At 35.4% G+C, this 22,991-nt stretch overlaps 1 protein-coding gene across 2 annotated transcripts in view; it reads left to right on the top strand.

Annotated features, from left to right (window-relative positions):
• The window catches only part of FIG4 (FIG4 phosphoinositide 5-phosphatase), a 150,799-nt gene that overhangs the window by 45,250 nt on the left and 82,558 nt on the right, over positions 1-22,991 (top strand). For both annotated transcript variants that reach the window (XM_069077071.1, XM_069077072.1), the window contains exons 7-15: positions 797-925; positions 4,006-4,106; positions 5,720-5,882; positions 6,860-6,957; positions 10,985-11,118; positions 12,859-12,975; positions 15,766-15,811; positions 17,973-18,121; positions 19,181-19,347. In XM_069077071.1, coding sequence (XP_068933172.1) covers positions 797-925; positions 4,006-4,106; positions 5,720-5,882; positions 6,860-6,957; positions 10,985-11,118; positions 12,859-12,975; positions 15,766-15,811; positions 17,973-18,121; positions 19,181-19,347 — 1,104 coding nt within the window. The remainder of the gene's footprint in view (positions 1-796; positions 926-4,005; positions 4,107-5,719; positions 5,883-6,859; positions 6,958-10,984; positions 11,119-12,858; positions 12,976-15,765; positions 15,812-17,972; positions 18,122-19,180; positions 19,348-22,991) is intronic.

Below are 22,991 nucleotides of genomic sequence, written 5' to 3'. Positions count from 1 at the left end.
GTTCTCAAAGACCCTGTTGGAGGAAGGCAAACTCTTGCTGATTCTGCCACACTGGAAGTTCTTTGAGTTCAGGCCTAGTGATTGAGAGGCCAGTTTTTCTTCAACACCAGTTTTCTTCAACAGGGCTTCTCAAAGACTATTTGCTAAATTAAAGGTTGCTAATCTATACATCTATGAACTCACAGAACCTTAAAATTTAAGCTGTGATGTAGACTGAGATACTATAAATCATGTCCTCAGAAACTGTAAGCTTTTCTTAGGAAGTCTTTTATAAAGTAGTTAATAGTATTGTCTTTCAACCCTATTATTATAAAGAGATTTCAGTATATTAAACATATTTTAAAACATGTTCTTAATGTATCTGTATTATTGTTGGCTATTGTAGTTTGAAATTACCTGCAAAGCAGACTTGTGTCTCTTCTTTCCCTTTGTACTGTACCTAGCAGTGGCTTTTCACAGGCATTTAATGACAATCAAATAAATAAAAGATATTATATTGTTCCTCTCAGATTTTAGCCAGCCAGCTGGGGCCAGAATCTGTCATTATCTGACTGACTGAAGCTGAAGGTGCTTGCTTTTTTAATGTCCAACCATGCACAGTAAGACCTACTGTCCAGTTCTCCTCAGCTTGAGGGAGCCTGCCTGGGCAATTCTTGTTCTCAGTGCTGCTGACAGACATATCGACAATGGCAACACTATTTAATCACTGAGTTTATTCTAAAGTTAAAACTATAAACTGAAGGGCTTAGTTTCACTTTCTTTTTTGCCTGTCTGATATCCATTTTTATTTTTCTAGGTGTATTTGGAATTTGCAGTGAACCCTATATGAAGTATGTGTGGAATGGTGAACTTTTGGATATGATAAAAAACACTATCCATCGTGACTGGCTACTATATATTATTCATGGCTTCTGTGGGCAGTCAAGTATCTTTCATAGGTCATATTCCAAGCTATTTTGGGGCTAAAATTATAAGAGGCAGAAGGTGGCTACATGTAAACCAAAGACATAATTATTTATCAGTAGATAGGCTTTAGTTATCAGCAAATTTACTGAGGTAAGCTTTACATGCAAGGGCACTATGCTAGGCACTGGGAATACAAAGAGATTTTTGTAATTCAGTTCAACCTCTATTAAGTGCCTACCATGTTCAAGGCACTCTTAGTTGCTGGGGATACAGAGACAAGAAGAAACAGTTCCTGACATCAGGCTTACATTTTACTGGTTATGGTCCAAGCCCTCAAGAGATTTATAGTCTGGTTGAAACAGAATATAAATGTAAGAAGATAAATAACACCATAAATTAGTATATAAGCTAGTATATACTAAATACCAAAAGAATGGCATAAATAGTAAATATTACAGGAATTAAAAGGACAGAGTAATCACTCTAACCACATTTCTGATAGAAAAGAGGAAGCTTCATGGATTAGATTAAGACTTGGATAAACAGAGATCAATGGGAAGTATATTCCATTCATGCTATATGACAGAAACATAGAAATGGGCGAGCCTGCATGTTTGTGCTTGAGAAACAAGGAAGAGACCATTTTCACTAGAGTAGAAGATTCTTGGAATGCAAACAATTCTCAAACTTTTTAGTGTCAGAGCCCCTTTACACTGTTAAAATTTACTGAGGACTCCAAAGAACTTTTATTTCTGTCTGTTGATATTTACTGTATTAGAAATTGGTAAAATTTAAAAATATTTATTAATTTAAAAACAACAATAGTAAACTCACTACATGTTAAACACAATGTTTTTAAATGAAAAATTGTTGTATTTTCCAAAACAAAAAAAATTTGAGAAAGAATGACATTGTCTTACATATTTATTGCAGACTCTTTAATGTCTGGCTTAATAGAACCAAGCTGGATTCTCTTATTTATATTGTTTGGGTAGAAGTATGTAAAGAAAATCTGGCCTTATACAGATACATAGTTAGAAAAGGGAAGAGTATTTTAATAGACAAATAACAGCTTAGTGTTAGTATTTTCATGAAAATAGAACTCTGACTTCATGGATCCCCGAAAAATATCTCAGGGACTCCCAGGGATTCACAGACCATGCCCTTGAGGATTTTATTTGGGGGAATGATGGAAAATCGTATTGGAGAAATGAAAATTATAGGGACCAGATTGTGGAAGAATTTGAATGTCAGGCTAAGAAAACTCTAGTCAGTGAAGTTCTATTAAGAGTTTTTAAGGAAGGGGTGACATATGCAAAGTACTGTTTCAAGAAGAGTAATCTGTAGAAGTGTGTAGGATAGATTGGAGCAGGAAGAGAAAGCAAGCATAGATATTAGAATCCATTTGTAGCAGCCCAGCTGTGAAGTGATGAGGGCCTAAGCTAGGATGGAGTCACTGGGAGTGGAAAGGAAGGGATTGATGTGAGAAACTGTAAGGCACTGCTTGTGGGATTGGACCCAGATTTTACGGTGGGGGAAAAATGTTTCTATAAAGAACTTAAAGTCTCCTTTGTGAGGTAAATTGAGTCCTGGTTAGAGTGTTGAGCTTAGTTTTATGGACTATTTTTCTCTCTTAAGTGTTTGGATTTACCCTTCTCCCATTGATTATATTTTAGAGTTATGCTGAAAACAGTTTGAGAAAGTGGTATTGTGTCTAAAGTCTTAAAGGAATCAGTTTAGGTGGAAACTTCAAAAAAGACCTCTAAGTGTGTAATTCGTAGACTAATAGAATTTTATGAGGCCTTGTGAAGCCTTCCTTTTTCATCATGGTAGTAATTTTCATTTTTACTTACTGCATTTTACCACATATTTAGTACTCTAGAGACAAATTTAAGAAAAGGGTCATTTTGATATGGTAGAATTCTAGAATGTTAGCACTGCAATGGCCCTTAAAAGACTCATTTTAAGGAGGAGGCAAATGAGGTCTAGAGAAACTACAAGGTAAAACAGCTATTTAGTGACAAAACTGTGTTAGAACCAAGCTTTCCACACTTTTGGGATGCTATTGTACAATGTACACTCCATCTACTCCACTGTGCCATCTGCTCCTTCCCAGTGTGGGTAGATGTGGATGACTATTGTTATGTTTTCTTGCATACTTCTCACCTTCAATTTGTTGTTCGTATTGCCAGAGAATGCAGGAATCAATCTTTCAATGGCTAAATGCTTATAAGTTTGCTTTATGCAAAGGGAAACTATAATGTGTTGTTTAAAGTATTTTTTGAACACACCAATGTTTACACATCCTCTATAAATGTCTTTTAAAGATGCCACTTTGGAAGACTTTTTATTCCAGTGATGTGCCATTGTTCAAAATGTTTTAAAAACTCCAATTTTGAACTTGGTTTCCAAACCAGTTATGAGATATATTATTGTTACACCTCACTTTTGACCAAAAAGTATTACTCATCATTTATCTTATGCATTGAAGTTCTCTTTCAGTAACTTTTGACTGTTTTGAAAATTCAAATCCATTTATTTTCAGATGAGAATTAATATAATTTGCTGCTGAGCATGGTGGTAAATGCCCGTAATCCTTCCTACTGGTGAGGTTGAGGATTCCTTGAGCTTTGGATTTATAAACTGCACTAAGCCAATTTAGTGTCTCTGAATGAAGTTCATCATCCAATATAGTGAGTCTCTGGTAGCAACCACCAGGCTGCTTAAGGAAGGACAGATGCCCATGTCAGAAATGGAGCAGGTCATAGCTCTGGTATTGACCAATAGTGAAATTGGACCCATGAGAATCTGCTTTCTTTCCAGCTCAGGTGTGATAGGGAGACATAATTTCAAAAAGAAAAAGGAGGGGGGGGGTGAGAAAGAGAGATTGAAGGTGAGAAAGTCGGGGAGGGGAAAGGAGAGAGAAAGAAAATATACTGTAATCCCTGAAAAGAACAGGTTTTGCTTGGGGAAGGCTATCTTGGTATTCTGTAACAAATCCAACAGAGTGTATTTTAATATGTTTGTCAGAAAAAAATTATTTCATATGATATTGCCTGGCAATCATATGTGTTAAAGAACCTTAACTTGATTTCTCAGAGCTGTTAATTTATGGTCGACCAGTCTATGTTACTCTGATAGCTAGAAGATCAAGTAAATTTGCTGGGACCCGTTTTTTAAAGAGGGGTGCAAACTGTGAGGTAAGTAAAAGCTATTTATGTCTGTTTTGCTGCTAAAAAAAGCTTTATGAAGGTTTTGAATATTTAATATGAGGGTGTCTTGATTAGATAATATAAAATCTTCTAGATTATCTAAAAGTTGGCAGGAAAAATTATTAACCTTTAAACATTTTGAAAAATCATCCACATTATTACTTGGGAGTAATTGGGGCCTCGACTAATGTTTAATAGAGATACCTATATATCAATACTTGAATGGCTTCTTAATTTTATTGAGATAGTTACTCAACCTTGTTTTGCAGATTGCATCTTCTCTATGCCTTTTAATTTTGGGCACTTCCTGTCCATGTCAGCATGGTACAGTAGAAGGAAGATTATTGGATCTGAATCAAAGAATCTGGGTTTAAATCCCAGCTCTGTTGTCTACTACCTATGTAACTTGGATAACCTTTATAGGTCCTGGTTCCTGACCTGTAAAATGAGTGGGCTGGACTAGATGGCCTCCAAGGTCCCTCAAGCTCTAAATCTGTGACCCTGTGATCCTTTGTCTCCCCTAAATCCTCTGTGGAAGATGTACCCCAGTGTTTTCCATGTAGGTCTTTTAACACCCATCTGTTGTTCTCTTGCTATATGACTGACCTTCTTCCATTTATGATCATACATTTCTTGGATGATAAAAGATATTATCAGCTGAAGTATCATAATGGGAAAAAAAGGGACATAGATAATACAGAAATGGAAATAGCTGCTTACAAAAATGGGGCAGGCAGGGGGAAATACTCATTGTGGGAATGACAGACTTGGTAATAAGTAGCTGGAGGCAGATGGAAACACTTGATTACACTTTTTCTGCTTCTCTAAATTATGTAGTCTCAGGAGTCAGCCACAAGAGGGAGGAATACCACCTCTATAACACCTTACCTGCCTTGTCACCTTCAGGCTCTGCACTACCACTTGTGTTAAGTTGGTTGAGTAGGGGCAAGGTGAGTGGCTAGTAGGCAAGTATATATAGACAGAAGGTTTTTTTGAATCTGGTTTAAACCAACGATAAACATTTTTGAGAATTTAGTTTTTGAAATGCCAGTTTTTAAAAAGCCATCTTCTGAAATGGGCTAAACAAATTTCACATCATCTATTTTTATAACATAAGCAGACAGAAATGATATTAATGCCTCTGAGAGTGAGAAATGCTACATCTGATTCAATTCTTTCTCATTCCTCTGCCAGAAGAAAGCTATTGACACATTTTGATCTCTCTTGGCCCTTTTCCCTTTGGTTTAGATTTTAATTTTTGATATTTTGCCTTTTGGTTTGGTTTATTAAACTTTCAAAAATTCCAATTAGTCGAATGTCAAGTTTGTATTTCTCTAGAATAATTCTAGAGTCTAGATGCTTTTTATCTAGTTTTTTATTGACTAGCTTTAATTTGATTTTGTTTTACTTTCTTAAGCTTCTATTTTTAAAAAAATATATATCTGTGAAAACTTCCTTTCAAAGTTTATCATTTGACTTATATTCATATTTTATATCAACAGTCTTTTGTTATTTTCAAAACATTTCTGTCGGAAGCCATTTTAACTTAACTGCATACTTGTGTTTTTATATTTTCAATGTGTGTACATATGTTTTTCCAGGGTGATGTTGCTAATGAAGTAGAGACTGAACAAATACTCTGCGATGCTTCTGTAATGTCATTTACAGCAGGAAGCTATTCCTCTTATGTGCAAGTTAGAGGATCTGTCCCCTTATATTGGTCTCAGGATATTTCTACTATGATGCCTAAGCCTCCAATTACATGTATGTGGAAAATACTTTCAAGCAATAATTTTAATGATTGTTCCTTACCTGATGTGGCATATTAGTGAAGACCTAGTTTAAAAACAAAAGCAGTTAGGTGGGACAGTGGATAGAGTGCCAAGCCTGGAGTCAGGAAGATCTGAGTTAAAATTTGACCTCAGACACTTACTAGGTGTGTGACCTTGGGCAAGTCACTTAACTCTGTTTGCCTATTTTTCTTATCTGTAAAATGAGCTGGAGAAAGAAATGGAAAACCACTCCAGTATTTTGCCAAGAAAATTTCAATTGGGGTCACAGAGAGTTGAACATGACTGAAAAATAACTGAATAACAAAACTTAAAAAAAAATGGACTGCTATAGTTCTAAAATGATGTAGGCATGAACCCTACTTTAATGATAAAATTATGTTGGTTTAAAATACCAAGTTAGTAAATATTTTTATCATAATAGAACCTCTTTATCTGTGTAAATCTAGGGATTTTAAACCATTATAATGGAATACTTAGGATAGAGGATAATTTATATACACACATTTATACATTGCTGTATACTTTATGAAATGCTTTCTTCATAGCAACTCTATGAGGTAGGTAATGCAAATTTTATTATCCTCATTTTATGAAGGAGGAAGCTAAAGGTCAGAGAACTTTGCCATATATTTATTTATGCATTTTATGCTTATATACCTGTTTATTTTAAATATACATACTTATGTACATATGTGAACTTTTATATTTTTTCAAAAGTAATATTGAGAAATGAATTACATATCTTCTTTAGGAATCTAGAAGTTGTTTAGGTCCAGAATTCTATTTGACATCAATGTTTTCTTATAGATATCTAGGAGCCATGTTTAAATAATTTCAAGATGAATGCTATTTCTTTGAAAACTAATTTTTTTAGAAATAGATGATGAAAAAATGACTCCTACATGATTTTTACAAATGATTTTGTTTACATCATTTTATTTTTCTCAGTGGATCAAGCGGATCCATTTGCCCATATAGCTGCTCTTCACTTTGATCAGATGCTGCAGAGATTTGGCTCCCCTATTATCATCTTAAATCTGGTGAAGGTATGGCACAGTAATGTGTTGTTTTATTATGTTACCCAAATACATTTGGTGAGCACCGCATATTTTTCTGCCATTTTCCAGAATAGAATGCTTCAGCTTGTCAAGGCCGTCCAGCCTGGGATAGCTTGATCTCCCTTTCTCCTTTACCCTTAATTCCTGACTTGTTGACCTCTTGCCTAGACTCCCTGATGGCCTCTTTCGCTTTGTAACTCAAGGAGATTAGAAGACATTCTTTATGGAAACGCTAGTGGTCAGGTTTTTTCTGATTTCTTGACCTGTTCCTTCCATTAATCCCTTTGTTTGGTGCACATACAGGTTAAATTTTGATCTCCATATCCTGTTCCCTGGAAAAACCAAAAGACTAAAGGAAGTTATTATATAGCTTACGATGTATTCTACCTTTGCCCATCTGATCACGAGCCAAGAGCAACTGTGTTGAGGAGACAGGGAAATGAAGCTTTCATAAATATACCTTGAAATATGGACCTGTCACTGACAGCTTACAACACTGGTATCAATTTCCAGTAGAAATGGAACCTTTAAACAGTACATAAAAATCCCTGTAGATTACATATTGACTTAGAAAATCACAAATTAACATCATCCATGTTTTATCTTATTTTTTGTTATTTTGTTATTATTTTCCAATTATATTTTAATTTGGCTCAGACTGACATGGGACTCGCGTTGGACGCTTCTAGCCTACAAGATCTTATGGTGAAATAGGTTTAGTTGCTAGGTCAGAACAGAGTTAAATCTTAGGAATCTAAGACTTCTATCAGAGTAGAATCACAAGGCAAATTTTAGGAAATGAAAGTAAAGGCATTGTTTAGGGACAGCAACCAGAACCAAATATGTTGATATCATTAACCTCTCTGGTCTTTTTGCCTTTTTATTAAAGTTGCCCTGACCATTCATAAAATCTCATGGGGATCTGGTGGTGTCAAATCCAAACACATCATCTATAAGCATTTGTTTTAGGTCCCAGGTCAAGGAAACAGGACATACATAGAATAGTGTTACCTTTGTTAACCTTTGCCCTGGCAAAGTGACTAAAGGAAATGATCTCATTCGATTCCTTAACATTGTGAAAGTCTGACATGAGCTTTAGTTAATTTCCAGCTATTCATTCATTTCTGATAACTTGGAACATTGATGAGCAAAGGAAGCACATTTATTTTTGCCCCTTTGGTTCTATGATTCTGTTGTGTCTGAAAGTGAACCTGTTAAATAATTGGTTTACACATTAGGTAGGTATTTTTCTAGCATTTTTGGTTAGACTACTAAGGAATTCCTTTTTTCAACATAAAATTGAAGATTAGCCTAATAGTCAGCATTAGTTTGATAATAGAGAAATGCAGTAAAACATTTAAGAATTTTAACTACATTTGCTAAAAAAAAAAAAAGTCCTCATCTCACAGAGTCAGATTTCAAAAGATACCATTAGGACTCACATCTAAATTTACAAGAACTTGATAAGTGAAATCATTGTTTATATTTTACAGACTTCTTATAAGTCTCACTGAAAATCTATGGCAATATAGAAACTCCATTTAGGATGTTAGATTTAATTTTCTGTCACTGGAATACATTAAAAAATTAATATCTGATGTGTAATTATTAGAATTGTTTCTCCAAAGTTCTCATGTGTACTTTTATTTGAATATTTTAAAAGGTCAATATATTTAAAAAACTGTAATTGTTCATTGTTCTTTGCTCTTCAAAACCCAGAAGTAGTAACATGGTGATTATGCACTTGGAGATTAAATTGCTCTTGGAGATTAAATTTAGTGGTAATATAGACAGTGTTTTTTTTAAAGTGGCATTTGTTCCTGTAAATCAGAGGGTAAGAGAATGTTGCAAATTTGGTTCACTTGAGAACGATCTTTTAATCCAATGATTAAAGAGTCAAAATGTCTGTGTGCATATGTATGATAGTGGTAACAGAAAATTTACCACCACTTAAAATGAGGAATTTATAAATAATGTTCTTGGTTTCTTTTTTGAAATGTGGATTTCAGGTGCTGTTTAATAAGAAAGGTATGAAGATTTCCTCAAAATTATGTTAAAAACAGGATTATCAGGATCATAGTTTTAGGGCTAAAAGAGCAGCAGTTCTTAAAGTGGCCACTGCAAGTTCCCAAGACCCTTTCAGTGAGTCTGTGATATTAAAACTATTTTCATAATACAAGGAACATATTATTTGCCTATTGTAACATTCCTTTGTTTTCTAGCTACCTATTTGTGTGGGGCTAGATTTTCTTCATTTATTTCAACTAAAATGGCATATTGCAACAGATTGAATACAGAAGTAGAAAGGAGAATCCAGCTGTCATCTATTAACCCAGACATTAAAGAGATTTGCAACAATTTGTAGAAATATGTGACTCTTCTCACTAAAATTTTTTTAGTGGAAAACAGTTATTTTTTATAAAAGCATGTTGTATTAAAATATGATAGGTTTATTATTATTTTCAAATGAATTAACAAATAGTTTAGAATTGATCAGTTTTAATTTCTAGTATGGTAAATATCAATAGAAATACCACAAATAAAAATTCTTTCAATAATTTTTCAGAGTGTAAAGGGTCTTGAGAACCAAACATTTGAGAAGTGCTGCTTTAGAGGTCATCTAGTCCAATCTTATGTTATAGATGAGGAAGCTGAGTCTCAAGAGACATGTAGATACTTTTCTAAGGTCATAGAGCTAGTAAGTGACAGATTTGAATGACGCCACATCCTTTGATTCCTTAAAACTTTTTCTTATTGATTTAAAGGGCTTTAGAGAAAAAAATCAGACTGTCTACATAATATATGTATATAAAATTTTATTGTGTCTTAAATATATAAGGATAGGTATTGACATACACACATATTATAGTCTGAAAGTTCTGATTTGCCTTGTGACATATGGCTAGTAAGTAGCAGGACGTGAACCCAGGTATTCCTAGCTTCAGACTGGCTCTCTATCTGCTATTTTACAATGCTTCTTTTGCATACTATGCCTTAGATACATAAATAAACCAATTTAATTTTCAATTTGGAGTCATCTTGCTTGGTAATTTAGTATAGCTGTTAGTGTTATTCTTTTATAATTTATAAAATTATTTTATAATTTAGTATAGCTGTTAGTGTTATTCTTTTCACATAACTCCTGTGAAACCCCTTTAGATGACAACTTGTTCAGCTTAGATAAAGAAGTCCATAAACATTTTTTTTTTCCTGTGTAATTTAATTCATTAGCCTTGAAAACAAAGCAGTTATGAACATTGGTTGCCTTTAGCCTGGTGGGGCTAAATGCTTACTTTTCCCTGTTCTTGGAAGTAGTCTTTTGATTTGAGGAATTTTGATTTGAATCATTGTTTAAGTTGTTTAGGACAGATCTGTTAGAAATGGGCCAGGGAGTTGTAGAAACAAAGGAAGAAAGGAGAGAAGGAAAAAAGGAAAAGAAGGAAGGAAAGGAGGAAAAAAAAGAAAAATAAACTTACTAGAAAATGAATAAATGAAAAAGTATTTATTAAGTGCCTACTATATATCAGACACTACTAGTTACAAGGGAAACAAATACAAAGTTGAGATAGTTCCTGCCCTCAAGGAGCTTATATTCTGATAGAGAGAGACACATATCTTGAGGAGTGGTGGTGGCCTAGGAAGGAAGATTTGGGTTGAAGAAGCATTGGGCTGATAGAGTAGATGATTGCTGCATTATTTTCAATAGCAGTGGCGTTCCTGTTTCTCTCTGCTCTATTACTGTCCCAGAACAAAAGCCCTGTTATGAGTGTATTTGTTCATGACTTAAAGTTAAGACTAGGTCATTTCAGTTTATTGTATTAATTTCTTTGGGGTTTTCTAAATAATATAATCCATTTAATTCACCTGTGACTTTTTTCCACTCAGTTCTAAGATTTTAGCAGGTAGGCTTAGCCTTATGACATTATGTAAGCGGAAAGATATTTTAAAATCTCTTCTTCTGACATGAGATAATTACAATGTTAAGAATGTTATTTTTTTTTAAATTTTAATAAAGGAACGTGAAAAAAGAAAGCATGAAAGAATTCTGAGTGAAGAACTTGTTGCTGCTGTTACTTACCTCAATCAATTTTTGCCTCCTGAACACTCTATTGTTTATATCCCTTGGGACATGGCCAAATATACCAAAAGGTGAATGGACAGGCATTTATGTTTTATTATACTATTTTTTGCTAATATAATAGAAACAGTTTTTACAGTAAGCTGATCTCTGTGGCAAATGAATGCTAATGTTTTAGTTTCTTTCACATGTCTATCAAGGGAGTAGGTATACTGCTGGTATGTAAAGTAAGAGTAAACTTGAGCAACTTTGACAAGTCCCAACATGTACAAAACCCAGACTTTATTTGAGATTGCCACTACTACATCTCTACTTAAATCAGTATAAATGGAAGCAAGGTGGAATTTTTGTTGTTTTCTTTTTGGGGTTCAGTTTCCCAGGCTCAGGCTAAATTGTAAACATCTGAAGGATTAATCTCCTTTGAACCCTAATAATTCACAGCTGTGCTGAGTCAAGTAGGTTTTGTGCCTTCTGACTCTGAACCAATCAGGGGCCCATATTTGTTATATGTTCTGGGAGGTTGGCATTTTGTTTTGGGGGTTCGCTCATGAGAAAGATCTTTTGATTTACTGGTTGAGATTCTGAGTAGCCATATGTTCAGAGCCCCACCCCCCCGCAAACTGCTTAGATAGGTCTGTGATCCCTCGATCCAGTGATGTATGTAAAGTGTATAGCAATATTGCTATTTTCTGACAGCTGGAACTCTGTCTGGTGGTCTTTGTGCTGATTTCTCTGCTTGTATTTTCTATACTCAATTCTTTCTCTGTAATTAAAGTACAGATTGTTAACCCCTTTAAAGCTGTCTTTCCTTTGTAAAGCAGATCAAAAGAACCTGTGCTAGCAGGTCATCCTGGGTGTGCTAGGGTGCTTGCTAATATAGTTAGTTAAGAGAATATTGCTACTTCTTGAAGGTATCAGTCTTTCCTTTCTGCAATCCATTCTATGCTCAGCTGAACAAATCCTCTTTCTCAAACATCACTTTTAACTGTCATACATGTGTTCAAGAATCAACAGTGGCTCCCTAGCACTTATGTTGAATCTGAATTCTTTCTCCTAATATTAAGACTTTCCATCACTTGGCCTCACTAATTAATCTAAAATGCTAAGGTTTGTTAATCTTGATATAAAGGCCTTTTTCCCCATATTCAGCTTGATGTGACCTATCCCTGTGCTTATAATATTTTAGTTTGACTAGAGTATCTTTTTTATATGTCAGTTATTTCTTTTAGAACTTGGCTCAAAGCTTACCTATTCTACTGGTGCCTTTTCTGGATAACTCGGTCTATTCATATGTGGATTTAGTTCATACATTAAAATATTTTCTACCCAGTGATACCAGATTGTTTCAGTTTATATCTGTGTGTTTTATCTTTCCTAAATAGATTATGAACTTCCTTAGGGTAGGGACCATATCTCTTAATTCTTTTGGTTATCTCCTCCTCCACCCCCCTGCCCTCATAACACCTTTTACAGGGAACCTTCTACATAAAGTTCCTTGATGAACGTGACATTGCTTTTGGAACCCAACCTTCTATTCGCTGTACCACCTACCTGCCCCTGTAATGAAATTGGGGATCCTTGATTTGTTATAGTCGTTTTGCATATGTTTTTGCATTCAATAGTCCTTTTGTGTATGTTTTTGCATTAAATGTTGCTGGTCAGCATCTATAGAAATGGATCTAAAAAAAAAATTTTATTACCAAGTACTAGCCTAAATCTCTATAAAAACCATGAGTGTATGCCACCTGATTGTATTTGTCCTATTCCTTGAAGGTAAAATTTAATTTTAAATTTGGATTTTCCCTTCTCAGCAAGCTATGTAATGTTCTTGATCGACTAAATGTGCTTGCAGAAAGTTTGGTGAAGAAGACAGGTTTCTTTGTAAACCGTCCAGATTCCTACTGTAGTATTTTGCGACCAGATGAAAAGTAAGTACATTTAAAAAAATTTAAATGGTAGCAAGTATTTTTTTAATGGTCACAAGGATAGAAATATTACATTAAATATCAACAATACCTGTTACCTGTAAGAGGGATAACTTTTGTGTTTTTTGGCTGTATTAACTGATATGATAGAGTAGTCTAAAACTCTAGCAGCAAGTTTTGAAATATTCTGTGTGTTATGAATGAGCACTATTTCCTTATGCTAGTGTACATATACAATGGGTCTTTTTACTTTGAACAAAAAAGAAACTAATTACTGATTACTGACAACCCTTTTTGAAAATATGGGTTGCAGGGCATCTGGGTAGCCCAGTGGATAGAGCACCAGCCATGGTGTCAGGGGGACCTGAGTTCACATCCACCCTCAGACACTTGCTAGCTGTGCGACTCTGGGCAATAACTTAATCCTGATTACCTCCGAAAAGAAAACAAAAGTTGCTATGGTCCTTTCGCCCTCCAGCTTTGTAGATTTTATATTATCATGGAAGAGATGTTTGTTGTTCTGCTGTCAAAGAGGACCAATGATATCAGGAGGGTGATGTCTCGACTCTTGAGTGAATTGGATTTGAATGAGGCAGAGCTGGAGAGATGTTGGGTATGGCTGGAACAGGGTGGCAGAAACAAATTAGTGGAACAGTAACAAAAGTATTGTTGATTACTTCCTTCTTACAGTCTCCTGAATCATTTCAGAGACTATCCCTGTCCATTTTCCTCTGCTTCTCAGCAAAATGGGCTTTAAGATGGCAAAGGCATTAGCTGCACCTTCCTTGTTGTTGCATTCTTGTTTGGCATTAGAAAAAAAAGAAACCTTTATTAGGTGACTTTGAATGACTGGTTACTGATGAATAGGGGTCAGTGTTATCATTATTGCAAGGTTTTTCAGTTTCACATAGTTGAAGATTCAGATTGTGGGGTTAGGGGTAGGGAGAAGCAGAAACAATAGCAAAATTCAAATATGAAAATCTTTTCTACCCTTTCCATTTATTGTGTACGTGCATTTCTTTTCCCAAACCCCCTCCCACTCCAGTACTACAATTACTACTCCTCTGCCATGAGTAGAAATATCATACATGAGTCAGTCATACTGAGGGTGCTGCCCAAATTATGGTAATGCTCTGTTATTGATTTATATATCAGTGTGATGGCATCATTAATGTTTTCAGAGGAGAGTAAATTATGTGTCAGATCTATGGACATGTGTGATATCATGAATAGAGAGCCAGCCTTGAAGTCAGGAAGATGTGTTCAGGTCCCATCCCTGCCTTCCCTCTCCAACTCCCCAAAACATATTGGCTGTTGAAAGCCTTGGCAAGTCACTTAACTTCTCACTGTTCTAGGCAACTATAAGACTATGATTTGCAGAGAAGGTGCCAACCTGCATCTGTGGAGCTGAGGAGCCTGGTCTGAGAGACCTTTAATGTCCTTTCTACTCCTAAATTATTGGTCTGTAATCTTAAGTCAACAATTATAAAAAGTCAGCATTTTACTTAGACATATTTGAAGTAGAACAGAAAAAGTATGGTGTTCCTGTATTAGTGAAGTGCCAGGTCTGGTCCCTATCTGGGTCTTTGGAAAGGAGATTTGATGATGGCAAAGATGAAATACTTAATTTAGGTAGAGCAGTTCTCTCTATATATATTATATAGTTACAATAGGTATAAAAAGGTTCATACTCATCCTTTCTCCCTTAATGTAACAAACATCAGATACTATGCATGTTTATTTTCTCTACATTTAACTAAGTTTGGGGAGGCACTGACATACAATAGAGAAGAGCATTGGATTTTGTGTCAGAAGACCTTGGCTCTACCACTTGAGCAAATCACCTAAGCTTTCTGGGCTTCAGTTTTTTGAACTTGGGAGGCTGGTCTAGGAGACCTATAATGTCCCTTCCAGCCCTGAATTGTTGGCCTATGATCTATATATACAATAATAAGAAGTCAATATTTTACTTGAATATATTTGAAGTAGAACAGAAAAAGTTAAGGGAAGCAATCCTAGTAGAATTAGCATTGTATCTTCTTTGAGCTCCACATTTTAAAAAGATGTGGAAGGACTGGAGAGGCTGGAGATAAGTGAACTAAAACAATTAAAGTGATAGAAAATTGATCCAAGGAGGAAAGGTTGAAGGAATTATTGTGGTTTACCTTTTAGAAGAGAAGGTTAATGAATGATTTAATTATGTCTTTTAGTCTATGAAAGATTTTTAATAGTTACTCTTTATGCTTTTGAGATGAAAGAGGAAATTGGGCAAGAGGGATTTTGGTTGGATCTGACAAGAGTTTCTTTAGTAGGAGAGAAAATATTACAATTTATTACCTAAGGTAGGTTATAGAAGTTCCATTCTCAGACATGTTTAGCACAGCAATAGCAACCATGTATTTTGGATGGTTTGGACTGTGTACTAGTTCAGTTTTTGATTCTTTATGTTTCTTTTGGAGTCAACTGGGTGATTTAGTGGATAGAGTACTGGGTCTGGAGTTAGAAAGACCCTAGTTCAAATTTGGCCCTAGGCACTTACTAGCTGTGTGGCCCTGGGCAAGTCACTTAACCCTGTTTGCCTTAATCCACTGGAAAAAGAAATGACAAATCACTCCAGTATCTTTGCCCAGAAAACCCCGTGGACAGTATTGGAGTGTTATGGTAAAACATGACTGAATGACTGAGCAACAACATGGCTCTCTTATTTTGATGTTATGGTAATTTTAAACTAGAACAAAAGTCATTATGCAATTTACCTTCTGAAATTAAAAAAAAATCTGTCTTTTAAAACAGGTGGAATGAACTAGGAGGATGTATGGTTCCCACTGGTCGCTTGCAGGTACAGAAAATAGCAATGATTAATAGTAGGTGGATCTACTGAATTTAATGTGGCAATCTGAAAACAAATGTGGAGAGGTATATTTCTTGCTTAGGGCATCATTTAAGATGCAGCTGACTTTTTAAAGTCTTATAACTTCCCGAAATTTTCTTCTTAGATATTCCCAATGTCAAATGTTGAACACTTAATGAATTTTATGGGATCTTTGTCCTAGAAATAACTGAAAAGAATTGAGATTTAATTCAGCAAATATTTATTAAGAATCAGCTCTGTGTTGGGGTTTGGATGAGATACCAAACTAAGATAATGCACAATCTCCATCTTCATGGAACTTATAGTCTGTCAGAGGGATATGATACCTCCATAAATTGCTGCAGTAGCCTACAGGATATGATAAGTGTGTCAGAGGTCCTATTACATCTGAGACTCTCAAATCACCCTCTGAGATAATGGAGTTCAGTCAGAGACAGGTGCCCTAGCAGAATCAAACCTTTATCACAAAGCTTTATCACAACCTTCATTAATACCACAACACTGATAACACTGATAGGCACTGGGAAGGTACTAAACATGGCCAGAGTGTGCAGAATACCATGTGGGAGTGGAAACGTATATGCTTGCACAAGTCTACATATACAGCTCTGCTATCTCCCTAACTCCAAGAGTTAGCATCCTGGGGAGAGGCACAATGATACATCCTTGTCAGTCAAGTCTTTTGGGGGATTTTTGCAACTCAACCATGAACTTCTTGAGTGCCAGAGGCTCACCTGGATCTGAATTTTCTTCCAAAGTCAACTCAAGGAATTACAAAGTTTTACACTCTATATAAATAGTCTATAACTGTATCCTTCCTTAAATTTTCTACTTCATGTGGCCCTTCTTATTCATAATAGTGGTTCAATGTGACCCAGCTGTGAGCAGTTCAGCTTTGTCCTGTCATAATGTGGAACACGAGTCCCGGTTCTTAGCTTCCTATTTGGTGTGCCGATAATTATAGTGCTTCCTGGCATTTGAGTTGTGATAACAGGGTTATATGAGATAATTGCTCCATGTTTCTGTCATCCTATAAAAGTCAAATGAATATTTAGTTCATATAGTAGATCGTGAGCTCTCCCAGTGCCAAGCACAGTGCCTGGTGCATCATAGATACTTAATAAATGTTTGTTCCTCAGAAGGGTGAGTTCTGATGAAGAGAATATATGCAAAGTATAACGTGAGTGAGGAAGCGCAGAACTGATCCTAAGATGGGGGTAATGATTTAATTCCACTAGAATGAACAAGAAAAATCATTTATGATCCAAACAATTTAAAGATACAGTTGTAGTAATCCTAAATGAGCAAAAACTCTGGCCTCTTATAATTCAAAAAATGTATTTTGATGTTTTAATCTTTCATTTTACTTAAAATTACATGTTTAGCAATAAATATTTGACATATGTCTAAGAACAGCATGATGTGGTGATCAAATAAGCTAATGTAATTTAGGTTGTATTAAGAGAGGTATATCTTTAGGAAATAAGGAGATGATACTCTCATTTTACACTGCAAAAGAACACATTTGGAGTATTGTGCTCACTTCTGGGCACACATTTTAGAAAGGATCTGGATAAGTTGGAGAACGTCCAGAGAAGAGCAAGCAGAATGGTGAAGGGCCTTAAATTCATTCTAGATGTGGTTCAGTTGAAGGAACAAAGGATGTTAGCATAAAAACTGTGGGGAGACGGTGTGTAATAGCTCTTCAAATACATGAAAAGCTGTCATCTAGAAGAACATTTTTTTTTCACTTTGGTATCACAGGGGAATAAGTAGAAATGGGTAGAAGGCACAAAGAGGCAAGTAAAGAGGCCTGATGTTAGAAAAGAACATCCTAGAAAATAGTGCTATTCCAAAGAGAAATGGGAAACCTTGGGAAGTGTTAGGTTTTTCTATTTTGGAATTCTTCAGAACAAAGGCTAGACAACCATTTGTCAGGCTCGGAGCTTCTTTGAAGTGTACAAATTGGAATATATGATCACAAAGGTCTCTTTCAGCTCTGAAACTCTATATAGGAATACCCCCTATTACACTTAAAGAAAAAAAACTATACTGTTATGAAAAGTCCATTCAAACAATTGTGACTTCCATATAATGACAGAAGAATCTTATGTTATTCATTTCTTAGACTGGAGTCCTTCGAACCAATTGTGTGGATTGCTTAGATCGCACTAATACGGCCCAATTTATGGTAGGAAAGTGTGCTTTAGCTTATCAGCTATATTCCTTGGGGTTGATTGACAAGCCTAATCTACAGTTTGATACAGATGCAGTTCGGTAAGATTTATTTTATATACCATTACTTCAACATAATGGCACAAAGCAATTGTGTTCATATTTTTAAGTGTTAAAATTACATTTTACTGTTCTATGAAATAAAGGTGTACTATTTAATCTTGTGTTCATACTATTCAGTTACTCAAGTTATCATATTTTGTATGTAACAATTAATCAAATTAATTCTTTGAATGCCAGTATTTAATATGGATGTATCATGCCACATTTCTTTTCCCCTATATTTGAGTAAATTGGACTTACCTGAGGGACTGAACTGTTTTCACATTTCATTAAAATGTTAGCACCTTGAGAGCAGGGACTATCCTATTTTTTTATTTATATCCCCAGCACATAGCACAAAGCTTTGCACAAAATAGTAAATGCTTAATAAATGCTTTATTCATTCATATGCAAATTGAATTCTACAGACAACTTAATAAGCCGTGAAACATTTTAGAAAAAAACAGCTTAACAGTTTATTTCTAAGTAAGAATTTAATCGTAGATTAGATCTCAAATAAGAAGCTACTTTAAAAATGCTGTAATATCTGTTGTTGCCTGTCGATGGTCTGATAAAAAATTTTAAACAAGGTCTAAGCAGTCACCTCCACAGATTTCATTATAACTAGAAATCTTAGCAGATACTTAAATATGCACAAATTACAATTATATATTCTTTTTAGAGAACAATTTTGCTATAACTCTGCATGACAAGAATTTATCCTTTTTTAGAAGAAATATCAGAAATAAAATAGATGTCAAATGTGAGATGCAAAAAGTCAAAAGTAGACATAGAAAATTTATCTTGGCTCATTGTGTTCTTGCTCATGTTATTTTAAATGACTCACATTTTTGGCCACTAAAATACTAATATAAACTGAAAGCATAGTGAGACAAATTCTATCTTAAAGATGAGTAAGAGTGAACTTTGAGTTGAAAGAAAAAAGAGAAAAAAAATAAGAAAGCCAGAAATAAGAGACTACTTTGAGACTGAGGTCCAAATAAATGATTTTGTGAGAGTTCTAATAGAATTCTCAAATGTGCATTGTCTTTTCCATAGGTTATTTGAAGAACTCTATGAAGATCATGGTGATACACTCTCTCTTCAATATGGTGGTTCTCAGCTTGTTCATCGAGTCAAAACTTATAGGAAGATAGCTCCATGGACCCAGCATTCCAAAGATATCATGCAAACTCTGTCTAGATATTACAGTAATGCTTTTTCAGGTAAATAGGGAGTCATAGATAATTTCAAAGCTCAGGGAAGTACAAATGCCTGTCTGGGATTTTTATTGTTTTTGTGTAAACTTTATATATATTCTTTTTTTTTTTTTAAGTCATCTGATTTAGCTGGACAAAATCAGGGCTAATCTGTTTTTTCTTTTAGAGCAAAGTTTTTGAACTGCTTAAGTGTTAAACATAGTTGTTTCTAACAAAAGACTATTATATGTATGTACCACCTACTTTATATAAGCTGCTTCCCCTCTCATGTTGCCCATCTGTAAAAATTGATAGATGATCTTTAAGACCCTTTCAGTTTTTAATCTATGTTCCTAAAGCTGGCTATTTTGTGATTGTATGTGACTGCTTAAATTTTCAGTACACTAAACAAAATTGCTATGCATGCTTAGCTCCTCTTTTTGCCTGCCATTCTAATTATAATGCACAGGTGTGTTTTTTTTTTCCTGGAGAAGGAACAGTTTAAAAAAGTATTGACAGTTTTGACAATTCCCTGGGTTTTTAAAATCAATATTTTCTGGTGAATTAGATAAACAATTTACAGTAATAGTCACTGACAATTCAAGAAAAATGATTATTTTTGTTTAAAATCCTTTGCATCCTTCCTGCTTCATATGACTGGAAACTTTATGCAGAGTCCTCTGAAGTCAACTCAGGTGAACAAGCACTTATTAAGTACCTACTCTGTGCAAGTAACTGTGCTAAGTGCTTAGGATACAAAGAAAGTTAAAAAAATCACCCAAGCAATGCCTACTCTCAGTCTAATGGGGAAGACTACATGGAAACAACCCAGATAATCACAAAGGGAAGCCACTGGCATTAAAAGGGATTGGAAAAAAAGAGATTTTACTTGGGACTTGAAGGAAGCTAGGGAAACCAGGAGATAGAGATGAAGATGAGGAGGGAGAAGATTCCAGGCATAGAACATAGCCAATGAAGATCCCTGGAATCAGGCAATAGAGAGTTGTGTGAGAGGAACAGCATTGGATGGTAGATTATATAGGGGACGTTAAGGTATAAGAAGACTGGAAAGGTGGGAAGGGATCAGGTTATTAAGGGCTATAAAAACAAAAAAAATGTCTAGAGTATGTATATAATTCTATTTTCTTAGTCATACTAGCTATGGGAAGGAATTGCTCTGATTTTTTTTCTAGGAGATGTAACAAAAATTATTTTGTTTGCCTTCCTTATAATGTGAAGATCAGTGGTTTATGTCATTCATTTATTAGATCCCATTTCTTATGTTGATGGATGACTTGCATTTCCTCTCAATCCTGTCTGTAATAACCAGAAATGGAAAATACCTATAAGAGCATTCTCTTTGTCCTACTACAGTTTTAGTCCTTTCCATACATTGTCAGCATTAAATTAAAGGGGGCCATCCCTTGACTCACTTCTTAAAGAGACCTGTTCACTGACATTCAGAGTGAGAACCTGAAGAGGCCTTAGCCTAAAAAGGCTGGGGTCTCCCGTTGCATCCTGGGCCATCTCCAGTTGTCCTGATGAATGTCTGGCCATTGGACCCAGATGACTCTGGGGGAAAAAGTGAGGTTGGTGACCTTGTTCAGCTGTCCTTCACTCAAATCAAAGTCAATTGCAAGTCATGTCATCATTTCTCTGATGTCATGGTCCTCTTCAAAAATGAAGGACAAACACAACAGCATTGAGTACAACATTGAATGTTTCAGCATTGATTGGGTTTGTTTTACCAACTCCTAAGAAACTGGGAAAGTGACTATTTGAGCAAAGTGATGTGTTAATAAAAGGTAAGTGGGTAGCCCTTTGTGTTCTTAAATAGTCTTATTAAAAACCAATGTTTTACAAGGAAACATTTATAAATTGAAACAGAAAAATATTTACCCTAGAATAGATGCTTGGGCAAACCCTGAAGATAAGAAAATATTGTAGTTAGTTGACATAGTTCTAATAGGCAATCTGCTTAATCTTGTAGTTATCTAGTTAGGGATATCTTACTTTCCTAAGAGGGAAACATATACTCTCCCTAATTAGCAACAAGGTTTTATGTTTTATGGCACTTCTTTAATTGTTAGAAAAAAAGGGCAGGTGTTCTAAATGTCTTGATTTTTTTAAATATAAGTCCCAATACTAAGCTACAGATTTGGTCTTTATGTTAGTGTGTGTGTGTGTTTAATCATCTGGAGTCTGAAGTAATCTGTTTATTGCCAATGAGAGTGAAAGTAAACTAATTATAGAGCTTTCTTAGATCCAGGGGTCTTACCATCATGATTTACTAGTTTTTTACAGGAGCCCACTTGGAAGCTGAGCCTGAGCACACTAGGCTAGAGCTTAATTCAATAAAAATATTGCCTAATTTCCTGATGTATTCAAACCAGTGCAAAAACAATGTGTTATTATACACGTACATGTGATATCTTTGAAAAAAAAATCTATTTGGCATCTCTATGCCTGCTATGCAAGGTTTCAAGGTCCCAAGTTAAGAGTGAAGAAGGGAGATGTCAACTTTTACAAGCTGGATTCTCTCTCTTTTTCCCTGATCTCTCAACTGTCATTTGTTTTTATCCTTGTTTTCTTAAACTGTCTTTTCATACTTATTCTCTCTTCTTCCCCTCTCCCCTCAATTAAAAGAATTGAGAGAAGTAGTGAAAGTAAAAGAGTAAAGGAAAAGAAAGGAACATTGAAAATCCTGATTCTTTCATTAATTAATCCTGTGACCTTGGACAAATCACTCCCCTATTTGAGCCTCAGCTTCCTCCTTTGTAAAATGAAGAGGGAGGATGGGAAAGCTGGGAGGGGAAGAGAAGCAGAGATGCTGCTGTTTCCACAGAAATTTCCTGCACAGCTCTGATTGCTCCTAGGTGGTGGCTGGGGACAATTGAGGGAGAGGAGTGGAGAGAAACTATCAGAGGTGTGCTCAAAAATGTTTAACAACTAGCTCTTGGGGGAGAAAAGACACACTTTTAAGTTTTCTTTGCATTATTGACATTTTCTCCATCACTTTAAGTCCAACCAAAGAATGAAACAATAAATGAAGCCCCGATTTGTATAATTCTCCAATTTCCAAGATATAAATGCTCACACTGAAAATATAACAGTTGATTAGGACTATCTCCAACATACCCCTGGAGGGTAATTAGAGACATCAGGAACCACGTAGATTACTGCTGTATGTGGCAAAATTTGGGGGTTGTGGAGCTAGTCTGGGTGCAGAGAGTGCTAGAGCATGATAGAATAGTTAATAGTTGTGCTGAGCTATGTGTTTAAGTGTGAGACCAATGAGGGAGAGGTTGGAGATTGTCTTGGACCTCTTTCCTCCCTGTAGTTAATGCCAGAATGGATGCCAGGATGCTCTTTCCCTCCCCTCCTCCCCCCCCCATTTGTATTTTCAAACTGTATTTTTGGACTCTGTGGGGAATTTGGGAGGGACTACCTTTGAGTGGAAAAATGTTTTGATGGAGAATGGAAGCCCATTGTTAGGGGATTATTAACCTTCGAGGCAGTTTTATTCATTGTTTATAAAATAAGGGTACTTCATGCTGTGGCTTTATTGCTAGGTGTATACCAGGGCATGTTTCTGATGTGAAGGAATAGGTACTGGCCTAATGATGGAGGCAGTACTATTCAGTCAATCACTTAGCATGCATTTATTAAGC

The sequence above is a fragment of the Petaurus breviceps genome, unplaced genomic scaffold (genome assembly GCF_028583685.1).
Source record: "Petaurus breviceps papuanus isolate PSGF00001 unplaced genomic scaffold, PetGlider_PUasm1.0 90977, whole genome shotgun sequence".
Classification (NCBI taxonomy): Eukaryota; Metazoa; Chordata; class Mammalia; order Diprotodontia; family Petauridae; genus Petaurus; species Petaurus breviceps.
This window is presented reverse-complemented; position numbering and strand designations above follow the sequence as displayed.